The following is an 11492-nucleotide window of genomic DNA, read 5'->3' on the forward strand; positions in this document are numbered from 1 at the left end:
CAAAGGAAAACTTGGGGTCTATGAAGGTATACTGGCCACCACCTGCCCCAGAGCCCCCAGAGCTGCTGCCTTGGCGCCCACTCTCACCAGCTCCTGAGCCCCTTGCCCAGCTCCTCCTCTCAGATTCTTTCTCCAAACCATCCTGGAGGACTCCTGGTTTCCCAGTCCTGGACACCTCCCCGTTAACGCCAAACCTCCGCCAGCTGGCTCCAAAAATGATTTCTTAAGCAGAGTAGCGGCCCATTCTCTAGCAAGGCTCGAGATGGAGGTGCTGGGGATTCCGGGGGCAGAGAAGCCTCCCGGCCTGAGAACCAGAGCCTGGGATTCCAAGGCCCCCTGGGTTGATCCATTTCCCGGGAGGGACTCGAGAAGCAGGACTCTCTGGCCTGGCACTTCCCTAGCCTGAGCTCCCAACGATCAGGCTTCCCCACCCGCCAGCGCCCTGCCAGGCGGCCTGGCCCCCCCCCACCCCAGGCGAGGCCTCCGCAGCCGGGGCTGCCCGCCGGGCCTGGAGCGCTCTCCGCGCCCCGACCTTGTAATTATGTCCCACAGCCCGGGAAACCGCGGGCCTCGCAGCATCTGGCTGCGGTTGCGAACTTTTGTTTCAAGATGCGCGACTATTTATAGAAGGAAAACTGGTAGGATAGTAATTTCCTAGGAGCTGGAGAAGAAATTGGCTGCGTCTCTATTAAAAGGGGGTGGGGGCGCAGCGATTTATTAGGACTGCGGCCGAGCGGGGGGAGGGGGCGGCGCAGGGAGCGGGAAGGCAGCGGCTGCCCCCTCTGGCCGCGTTAGGCGACCCCGGACGTGGCCCGCGTGTAAAGGAGAGGCAGAGGGAGGGGGAGGGGAAAGAAGAAGGGAGGGACAGCTGGCTCTGAGGTTTAATCAGTAGCATCCAGCTTAAATTCCCCCAAACGGCGGTTCCATAAATCAAACTTCTTTTTAAATCAGAGGCCAGAGCATATGCGTCCCATTAGGAATCGGGCGAAGCCACCGCTGCGCCGACGCGCCCCCTCGGCTCGCTGGGCCAGGCCGGGCTCTGCCGGGAGCTTCCCGGAGCCCGGCCGCCGCTGCTCGTCCCGACGCACACGCGCGCGCACGCTCTGCGCGCTGCCCCGGCTCAGACACCTGGGCGCACCTCGGCCGGTTGCACGCGCGCACTGCGCGCCCCCCTCGCCCCAGGTGAGGAGTCGATCAGGCCGCTCAGCGCGGTAGGGAGGAGCGAGGAGCCGCAGCAACCTCCGAAGACAGCTTGGGCGCTGTCTAGTGGGGCGCAGCGTGCACGTGTGTGCCAGTGTGTACGCCGGGGGGCGGATGTGTGCCTGGCCTCTCTCGAATGCGGCGCAGCCGTGCGGGCCGCGTGGATGTCCAAAGGGAGGCGAATCCCGCTGGTCCAGGACTCGACTGGGACACGCAGGGAATCTCCGCGCCGCCCGCTCGCCCTCCGGACCTTGCGGTCGATGCGCACAGCCTGGTCTACCCCGGCAGTCGGGCCTCTATAGCTGGCCACACTCTCTTTGACCCCAAAGCCGGAACTTCTCACTGCCGCAGCCGCCCCCCAAGTCCTCCACCTCGGCTGCTTACGCCGGCGAGGCGACCCAAAGTCCCACGGCTTCCGCGCTCCGGGCACCCGGCGCCCCGCCCAGGGTCCTGACTACTGCGTTCCCTGCCCGCCCCGCTCCAGTGCTGGAGGCCGGGGAGGAGGGTCCCCTGCCCGCCCACCCCACGTGCGGCCCGCGGCACTCACAGGTAGCTGCCGCTGGACAGGATAAGAAAGATCTGCGGGCAATAGACGGAGAGGAGCGCGCTGCGCGGCGACAGCAGGAGCATGGTGGGCCGGCGCTCCTGGCGGGGTTGGGCAGGCCCCGCGGGCAGGGCGCCCGGGTCAGCTGAGGCCGGGGTCTCCCCGAGGTAGGGTGGCGGCAGGGCGCGCTAGGGACCCTCGTGCGCGGGCCCCGGCGCAGTGGTCGCCCGGGCCCCGCCGCCAGGGCCGCGCATCGCGCTGGGGCTAGGGCTGCGGCGAGCGCTGGGGCTGGAGTGCCGTAAGGGGCAGCGGGCAGTGGGCAGCGGGTGCGCCTCGGCCGCCGTCTGGCCCTCCGTCCGTCGATCGATCGGAACCGGCTCTGTCGCTCGCTCTGGCTCACGTCTCCAAGTCTCCCGAGGCGCGCAGCTGCCATTGGACAGGCCACCCCTACATCCGCCTCCTCCGCGGGCGGGTTTTTTAAAGGAGAGGCTGACCCAAGCGTGCGGCGGGAGCCGCCCCCAGGGCTTGCCCAAACTGCTTTGGCTCGGAACCTCCCCCTACCCCCGCCTCAAGTTCAGCGAGCCACACAGCTTTGGCTGGCTCTAGAGGGTGCACCTTGGGGCGAGGCACCACGGGGTAACCGCGCGGGGGCGTGCGCTCCTCTTGGGGGCTGTGCTCTTAGCAATGTGTACTCGTGTGTGCACGCATGTGCCTCCATGTGCCTGTGTGTGCCTGCGGGAGCGCGGGCGCAGGTGTGTGTGCACAAATGCACCGTGTGTGCCGCACCACTGTCTGCTTACGCCCCTAGTTTTGGTGAGGCTGGCTGTGGGTCGCCCCACTCACTGCCACAGCCAGCCAGGCCCAGCCGGGCAGCGCTCACCTGTGCACTTGCTCACTGGTGTCTCTGCAGCATCTTGCCTCTGAGTCTCTTTGGAGGGGCTGCCAGTGGGAAGGCATCCCCAACAAGTGCACAGAGGCCCCCAACTCGGGCTTCCCCTTTGCTCTCCTTTGAGGAGTTGCTTGGGAGGTGTGCTGAAGAGCAGATTCACAAGGACACACTTTAATGAACAATCCTCCTTCTTCCAGTGATTTTTTTTAAAGCCTCAAACAGAGGTTTTGAGTCCCTGCTCCTATTGTCTGCCAAGCCTAGCTACCTCTGAACGTCCCTCCAGATGCAGTGTAGACCCTAGTGTAAGCTGGAGTGAAGGCACAAAGCAGGGACGATGACAAGAAAAGAGCAGTCGGTACAATATGGCCAGAGGTCCCAGGGGGAACCGCTGGCTTCCAGACCTGCTGTGGAGACATCCCCAGCCGCCTTCTGCACCTTCACCTCTCTGGATCCTGGGCTCTCAGGCCCCTCGAGAGCCGCCTGCTTCTCCCAGCCCCGAGAGCAGGGGGCAGGCATGAAGCAGGGCTGTCCCTGGGACTTCACGACCCCAGTTCCAGTGGGCAGAGAGTGCCCAGACTCCAGATGGCTCCTCACGGCCCTGGCGTGGCCTCCTCCAGGGCTGCAGCTTGGAGGATGCTCAGTCCAAAAGCGAAGGACTGTGACTCCCCAAAGCCATTGGAATTGCCCCACATCCAAGGCACGTCTGCTCTTGAGGCCCCGAGCCCCGAAGGGATTGCCAGGACGGAGTTCTCCATTCCTGCTCGTCTGGGAGCTCCGGAACCCCAGGGGCTGCGCATCTGCACTCGCACCCAGGCTGAGGGCACAGGTGTGCGTGGCAGCTGGGTGCACGCAGGTAGGAGGGGGAAGAGGCTCACTGTGCACATTTCATAAACACGCGCCCGCGGGTGTGAGCTGGCGGGCTGTGGTCGCCGAATAGCCGCCCAACACATTCAGTCTCTGATACGTGGTTGGAATTTCACGGCCCTACAATCCCCCCTCCTGGGATTCCGAGGCCCTGGAATACATCACCTGAAGGAGCCCCCAGGGTACCTGCAGGCTGTGACATCGTGCTCTTTAACAAGAAGAAGGGCTTGACTGGTGCACACAGGTGTTTATCAGGACACCCCCCACCCCAGGGCAAAGGCCCCCAGGCCTAGCCTCCACAGCACCCGGTGAAGAAGGTGCTACTGTTACCCCGTTTTTTGGATGAAGGTAGGTGGGCCAGGAGGTTAAAGAGCTCACCCAAGGCCACCAGGTGAGGAGTGAGGGGGAAGACTGACTCCAAACCTCGTCCTTAACACACTGGGCTCCCAGGTCATTTAATGCTGTAGGTCACACCTGGGCCCCGCTGCCCCCTCCTCCCCACCTTGTGCAGCCAAGAAGCCATGGCTTGCAAAGAAAGCAGGCGCCATGACTCCACCATGGGGTGGCGGGGGCCATGGCGCTGCTGGTGGGGGGCGGCTGACCCTCCCCCTTCCCCGCCCTCTCCTTTGTAGATGCCCGGTGGCTCTCTGCTTTTCTGGATGTGGCTCCACAGTAGGGTCTGGAGACCACGTTCTTTCCTCTCCCCGCTAGGAGTGAGAGAGTCTGTGTTTTAGAGGGCACAGCAGAGGGAGGAGGTCCCCCTTCCAGGGCTCCTTGGTGGGGGCAGAGGGCAGAGCTAGGGCCACTGCCTGGCTCTCTTACCCACTCCCAGAGAGGCTGGCACAGGTGCCTGGGGGCACAGGTTGTCTCACTCACTGGGCTTTCTACTCAGACACTGGCCACCATTCTGTTCAGGATGGCCAGAGCTGGAATCCCATTTATAGAGGGGCCCGGGCGGCTCAAGAAAGAAGGGGGAAGGGGAACCTGCCCATGGCCATGTGGACCTCGGAGCCCTGGGAGCAGCCCTGAGAGCCCAGGTTGGGCACCATGTTCAGCTCCTTCTGCTGCCTGGAGGTGGGGAGGTGAGAGGTGGTCCACCGACCTCTTCCCACAAGCTGGGGGCAGGGGGTCTGTTCTCAGATGACTCCTGCTGAGGAATTGGTGCTAGGAAGTGTGATCAGTGATGGAGGCCAGAGCCAACTCCAGTCCCAGCTCCTCCACTTACTCTTGTGGGACAAGTGACTTGCCTCCTTTGCTGGGTTTCCTAAACCTTGAAACGAGAAGAGTAACAGCTTTTAACTCCAGGGTTGCCAGGAGGGGACAAGGCCTCGGTGCTGAGAACCAGGCAGCAGAGAGCCAGCCTCATTGGGGCTGCCCATTGCTTTAGAGGGCACGGGTGAGTAACTGCAGGGGCTGCTGGAGAGGCCTGAAAACAGCGCCTGGCTCCCCACCCCCACACCCCCCCAGATTCAACGCGCGCACGCTCACCTCCCATAAATAAATACCCAGGGACACAGCCTACACACAGACCCACGATAAACAAAGCCACCACTGGCCTCAGACACGCCCGCCCAGGCCTGCAGAGCCGAGGCTGCGACAGGGGGCTTCCAGCCCTGCCTCTGCAGCCACCGGCCTCACTCCCAGCAGGCTCTGGGCCTCAGTTTCTCCATCTGCAAAACGGCGGAGGGGGCGATGGACGGAGGTGCGAGGGGCAAAATGATTCTCAGGACCTGGGAAGCCGCGTCTCCGCCAGCGGCACCTGAACTGGGCCTTCCCCGTGGGCTGTTCACCGGCTTTGGCCGCGGCCGGGATCAGGCCTGCCTCCCAGCCGCTGGCGGCGCACAGTAGGCGCGCAGGGCGCCGTGGCGCGCGGGGCCGTGGGCGCCCCCGGCGAGGTGCACCGCACCCCCGTATGGTCACACACCCCCACCCCCACTTCGAGCGAGGCCGAGACAGATTCTGTCTAAAGGAGATCGCAGCTCAACAGGTAAGGACTCGGCTGGGTTCAGGAATGTGGAAATACGACTCGGAGCAGCTACTGCAGCGAGCAGCGAGCGCGGCCCGCCGGGCCAGGCGAGGGGGAGCGCAGCGAGAGGGGGCCGGGCCGAGGGCCCCGGGGCGGGCGGGGGCGCGGGGCCCGGACCGAGCCCGAGGCGGCCGAGCCAGGCGCGCGGCCCATCCCGAGCCAGCCGGACGAGTTGTCAAGGTAATTTCAACACGTCCGGGTGATGGATAGAGACGAAGGGCCGTGGCGGGTGCCCCGGCCTGCGCGCTCGCGGTCGGGGTGCGCGCCCCCCGCCCGCCCGGGCCTCCTCGGCTGCCCGATGCCCCCCGCCCCCCGCCCCGGCGCGCCCTCCAGGCAGCGAGCGCTCGGCCCGGGCTCGGCGCCCAGCGCAGCCCGGGGGAGGGAAGGCGCGTCCCACCCCCGGGGCCTAGAGCCCAAACAGGTGAAAGTACGCGCCGGGCACGCTCGCCGCTACCCGCGAGCCTGGCCGCGGCCGCCCGCGCGTCCTCCTCTCCCTCCTCCAGCCCTGGGCTGGGCGACCCTTGGGAGTACCCGCCGTTCAGGGGGCTCGGCTGCGTCTCTGCCGGGCCAGGCGAGGGTCCAACGCACACAGCCCAGACCCGGATCTCCGAGAGCCGCCTGAGCCCCCTGCCGTCCCCTGGTCCCCGCGAGGACCCCCTGGAGGCGGCTTCTGCTGGCTGCCCCAACCCTCGGCGGCGACCCCTGCCCACGGGGATACTCACCCAAGCTTCACGTACAGGACGCCAAAGCAGAGAAACACGTAGAAAATCCACTTGCGAAAGTTTCTGTGCATGATCCAGAGAGGGGGGCTGCGCCATAGACAGCGGCGGCCGGAGGGGACGCGCAGGCCAGGCGGGGAACGGGCAGGGGCGGGGGACTCCGGCGGACAGCTCTCAGCCGGCGCTGCGGCTCGGGCGGCCGGCGACGCGCGGGCACTCGGCGCGCGCTGCCACCATGGTGAGCCCGGGGCGCCGCCGCTGCCGCCGCCGCGTGCACCTGGGGGAGTGACCTGGGCGGGGGGCCTCAACCTCGGAGCCGGGCTGGGCAACCGCGGGGCCCTACGAGCGCCAGCCGGGGCCAGGGCCCGAGCGCAGCGGGCGGGCAGGCGCTGCCTCCACTGGGCGCAGCCGCCTGGGGCCGTGCGCGCCTCGCCGAGCGCCGCGGCGGCCAATGTGTCCGCACTTGTCGGCCTCCCAGGTGACTCGCGGCCCCGGCAAGCGAGCTGCGAGCAAGCGAGCGCGCCCCAGGTAGGAGGATCCGCCTCCCGCCCGCCCTCCTCGCTCGCCGCGCTCTCTCTCTCTTTCTCTCTCTCTCTCTGTCGATCCCTGGTTCTCCCCTCCCTTTTCTCCTCCCTCCCCCGTGGCACACAAACGCATCCACCCTCCGGACCCCCCTCCCCAAGCCAGCTCCCTTCCGATAGCCCTCCCGGGATTGGGCGGGGGAAGGGGGATTGGGTGCGCGATGGCGCGGGGGGGGGCGGGGGGGGGCGTAGGGGAGGGTGCGGCTCTCAAGAGACACCTGCGGCGGGGCCGGCCGCTCCTCTGAGCCCGCGGGGGTGGGGGGCCGGGGAATGGCTGGTACAGGTCGCAGTGGCCACTTGGCTAGTGGGGGAGGGAGAGACCACCCACTCCCGTAGCCATTCTGGGCACGCTTCCCCTCCCCCTAGCAATTATCCACGAGGGGTCCTCCTGGGCCACACCCTTAGCCCAGGCGTCGCTGTGTCCCCCGAAGATTTCGATTGGAATCCTCCTCCCAGCATCCAGGGTCATCCCCACCTGTCAGCACTGCTTCCAGTGGCGCTAACTCAGAGTGGGGACAGGAAAGGGACAGACAGGCCTGGCTAGGTACAGGGGGATAACTCCAATGCCTTGGTCTGGGCACCCTTAAGGGGGCAGAGAGGAGGATGTTGAGGGGGCTTCTCTGTCTTTGGGGGAGGCTCCTGGACCCCAGGGGTTCCCTGCCACCCCTCCCCGCCGGCCCCGGTCCCGCAGTCTGCGCGGTCTCCTCTGTCGTGCCAGGCTGGGAATTCACGTTCAGCGCCCAGAGCGCGAGGTCAGGACGGCCGCGGTGCCTCGCACACCCAGAGCCGTCTGGCTTCGCTCAGTCCGGAGCGAGTGGGCGCCCGAGCCCGGGAGACCCTGCTGCTCCGCCCAAGCCCTGGCTGTTCCGAGGGGGCGGGACGGTGACCGGCTGCCTCACTGCTGTCCTGGCAAAGCTCCTCTCTTGCTCCGCGGCTCGCTGCCCTGGACGCCTTGGAGCGTGCCACTCTTGAGCGAGCGGCTGAAACTGAGAAGCGCTCAGTCCCCAAGGACCAGCTAGGACCCGAGTCTCACTGGGGTGTGAGAATGTGTGCGGGAGCTGGGGGGAGGGGTGTTGACTCCAGCAACTCTTGGTCCAACCGAGCTAAACCCAGGCAGGGACTCAGAGCCTGCCTGCCTCCCTCCGTCCCCCGCAGTCCCGCCCGACCTCCTGCCCCTGATCCCCTCTTAATCCTTTCAAATCCCCTGAACCTTTGCCACGACCCGGGCGCGGGCCGGTCCTCGGCCCCTGGATCAGAGGCGGGGCCGGTGCAGCTGTGCGGAGCCGGGCGGATGGGGAGCGTTCCCAGATGAAAGGGACGTTGGAGATAATCACGGGCACGGAAATTGAGGCACAGAAAGAAGTGAAATGACAATAGCGGCCTCAGCCCCCGAGTGTCCCCCGCGCCTCTGAGTCCCCAGATGTCACCCCATTTCACGGAACGGGAAGCTGAACCCTAGAAACAAGAGGGTCCGGGTCGAGCCCTCACAGCCGGTGGCTGGAGCGGGGCTGGCTCGGGAATGGGGAGCCGCGGGAGGAGCTCGTGCGCGCGGGCGGATGCTGCCACCCGGTGGCGACACGGCGACGCTCGGACACGGGGACGTGTGCGCGCCAGGGCCGGGGGCGCGGGCTACTGGGCCACGCCAGACTGAGAGGCGGGCAGTGTCCCCGACTCTGGCACAGGTTCCAGGCGCCCACCCACCCCCCGCGCCCCACCGCCGCCAGCCTCAGTCTCTGCGTCGGTTCATGGGGCGAATCCTCAGGAGCGGTGGGGCCGTGGCAGGGCTCCGAAAACCACGACCGCAGTGGCCGCCTCCTCCTGGCTCCGGGGCTCCGCGCCTGCCCCCAGCCCTCGGGCCGCGCGGACCCTGCCGCCCACTCGTCTGCTCCCGGGCCGGAGGTCGGGTTGGCTTCTGTACCAGCCGGGCGGGGTGGGGCCGGGAGAGGAGAGAGTTATGACCGGCGGACGGGACGCCTGGGTTGATTCACTGACTCGGCCCGCGACTCCGTGCCTCAGTTTCCCCAGAGAACCAGACGTAGGACCGCGCCTCTCCGGACGCAAAGGAACGGCCTCGCAGCATCGTGCTGCCCCCTGCCGGCCCCAGGAGGGAGGCGGCGTCCGGAGAAAGGTCCGCGGAGCAGATATTCCGGGGCCGGGTTCGAGCCCCGCGCGCGTGACCTCCTGCAAGTCGCTCCGCCGACGACGTCTGGTTTCTCGTCGGCGTCTGGAAGGGGATCTGAATGGCTCCAAGGCTGAGGAAAATCTGGGGCGGGGGTAAGAACTCTATGAATCCCCTCTCCCCGCGCCCGGGGCGCACACACACACACACACACAAAGACACAAACACACACCCACAGAGGCAGCAGGGCGGCTGTGCCCGAGGTTCCTACCCAGTCTGGGCCCCCAGGGCGGATTCCGGGCCTCCGAGGTCTGTGTACCCACACACAGATACACACACACCCCTCTTCCCTAAATGGGATTGCAGCTCCAGTCATCGTGAGCTGGATGGCCACCAGTGTCTGGCTCCAGGTGTCACGCATCTGTCTGGGTCGGGGAAGGATTGGGTGGGAGGAAGCAGAGGGGGGCTTCTGCCTGGGATCGGGCTCTGGTTCCCAATCAATATGGAAAGCTGCCCAAGCCCGGAGGGCAGGAATCTCCAGAGGCAGGGCACCCTGGGGACCCCAGATGGGTCTTAGGCCACCTTTGGGCTCAGTAGGGCTCAGCCACTTCTTACCTTTGTGACCTTGGGCAAAGCTCTCAAACTCTGCACCTTGGGTCCCCTCATCTCCACATGGGGACAATAACAGCCCCTACACCCCATGGGGTTCTGACATTTGGATGCGTTAACCCATGTGAAAGTACTCAGACAGTGCCCAGCACAGGAAGGGGACTCAGTCAGTGCAGGTTCAGCCTGGCATGTTCTGGCCCCTGCCTGTCCCTCAGCCCCATCACATACAGGAGCCCCCTTGTTCTCTCCTCTCCATCTCCATTGTCTTTCCTTCTGTTACTTGAACACACCAAGCTAGTTCCTGCCCCAGGGACTTTGCACATGCTATTCCTTCTAGAGCAGTGCTCTTCCTCTGGATCTATCTGGCCCCAAAATAAACATCCCACATCAGAGGGGCCCTCACATTCCTCCCCCAAATATACTCATATTCTCTAATATAACACTCTGCTATGCCCTTTGTCACATTGAGGATGGTATGTCATTATTTGTTTCCTGAATGTCTACCACCAGCCTGTGAGCTCCATGGGGACGCTCTCCACGTCTGCAATGGTCCCTGCTCTATCCCCAAGGCATCAGATGGAACCTGGCATAAGTTAGTGCTCAATAAGCAGTTGTGGAATGAATGAAAGATTTTCCAGGAGCAGCTGGCATCCGGGACCTGCAGTATTGCAAGCTGTGCAGAGCAGGGACCTGACACTGGCTGCCATGAACCTTGAGTCTGAGCTGAGCCACCATCTCCAGCATCACCCACACCCCATTCTTGCTGCCTTTCTTCTGCCTCCTTCTTGCATCCTATGACTGGTTTCACTGACAAGCATCTCCTGGACCCCGCAATGCCTGCTTGGCTTTCACCGAGGGTGTATGGGGCCCTTTCTAGATAAGGAACAGTGCTTATCTATTGGATCTCACACAGCCTTGTGAAATGGTGCCACTAGACCCATTGCACAGATAAGGAAACTGAGGCAAGGAAGGAAGTGCTTGGCCAAGGTCAGACAGTTGGTGGAGCTGGGATTCGAACTCAGGCCCATCAGGCCCAGAGCTTTGGCTCCTTCTACTGTACGTCTCAGCCTCCAGGGAAGCAGGGCCTGTCCCTCATGGGATAGAGGATGCGGGGTAAACCATCCACAGCCTGCTGCCAGGAGCCCCCTGTTCCAGGTGGGACTCTGAATGTGGTGAGAGGTTAGAGGACAGGAGGCCAAGAGGCCAGTGCTGCTAGCACTGGGCCAACCCCAAGGGGAGTGAGGTGTATGAGCAGGGCCTGGAAAGGAAGGGAGGTGCATGGGCGGAAGCCTAAATGGTCCCCCAAGATGTCCTGCCCTAATCCCAGGGACAGTGCGTATGATGAGATATCACACCTGTGATTCTGTTGGTTATGTGGCAAAAGATCAGTGGACTTTGAGTTCATCAAAAGGAGATTATCCTGGTGGGCCTGGCCTAATCGCATGAGCCCTTTAAAGGCAGAGAATTTTCTCTGGCTTGTGGCAAAAGGGGCAGTCAGAGAGCTTTGAGGCAGAAGAAGGATTTGACGTGACATTGCTAGCTTTGAAGACGGAGGGGACCTCATGCTGAGGAATTCAGACGGTGTATCGGAGCTGAGAGCAGCCCCTGGCTGACGGCCACAAGGAAATGGGGACCTCAGTCCTACAGCCCCAAGGACCTGAATTCTGCCACCAACCAGAATGAGACTGCCTTCTTCCCCGGGGCCTCCAAGTGAGATCTGGACCAGCTCATGCCTGGGTTTCCGCCTTGTGAGACTCTGAGCAGAGAACTCAGCCACACCTGCTGGACTTCGGACCCACAGAACTGCGAGAGAGCAGACGCACGTTGTTTTAAGCTGCTAAGTTCGTGGTGCTCTACACACCGCAATAGACAACTGATACAGCATGATGTGGACGTGCAGAGATAGGGGAGCAGAAATCCAAACAATGGAACAGCATGAGC

The 11492-nt window shown here is 64.3% G+C and overlaps 1 protein-coding gene across 3 annotated transcripts in view; it reads right to left on the reverse strand.

Annotated features, from left to right (window-relative positions):
- WNT7B (Wnt family member 7B) overlaps nucleotides 1–6835 on the reverse strand; it is a 50874-nt gene extending 44039 nt beyond the window's left edge. Inside the window, exon 1 of one of the 3 annotated variants that reach the window (XM_070599161.1) lies at nucleotides 6246–6835. In XM_070599161.1, the coding sequence (XP_070455262.1) occupies nucleotides 6246–6316 (71 nt within the window). In that variant the 5' untranslated portion in view covers nucleotides 6317–6835. Of the gene's footprint in view, nucleotides 1–1747; nucleotides 2172–6245 lie in introns of those variants that run through there. The other 2 variants (XM_070599160.1, XM_008530906.2) reach the window with 2 other exon arrangements.
- Between the last annotated feature and the right edge of the window lie 4657 nt (nucleotides 6836–11492).

This window comes from Equus przewalskii, chromosome 29 (genome assembly GCF_037783145.1).
Source record: "Equus przewalskii isolate Varuska chromosome 29, EquPr2, whole genome shotgun sequence".
In the NCBI taxonomy this organism is placed as follows: Eukaryota; Metazoa; Chordata; class Mammalia; order Perissodactyla; family Equidae; genus Equus; species Equus przewalskii.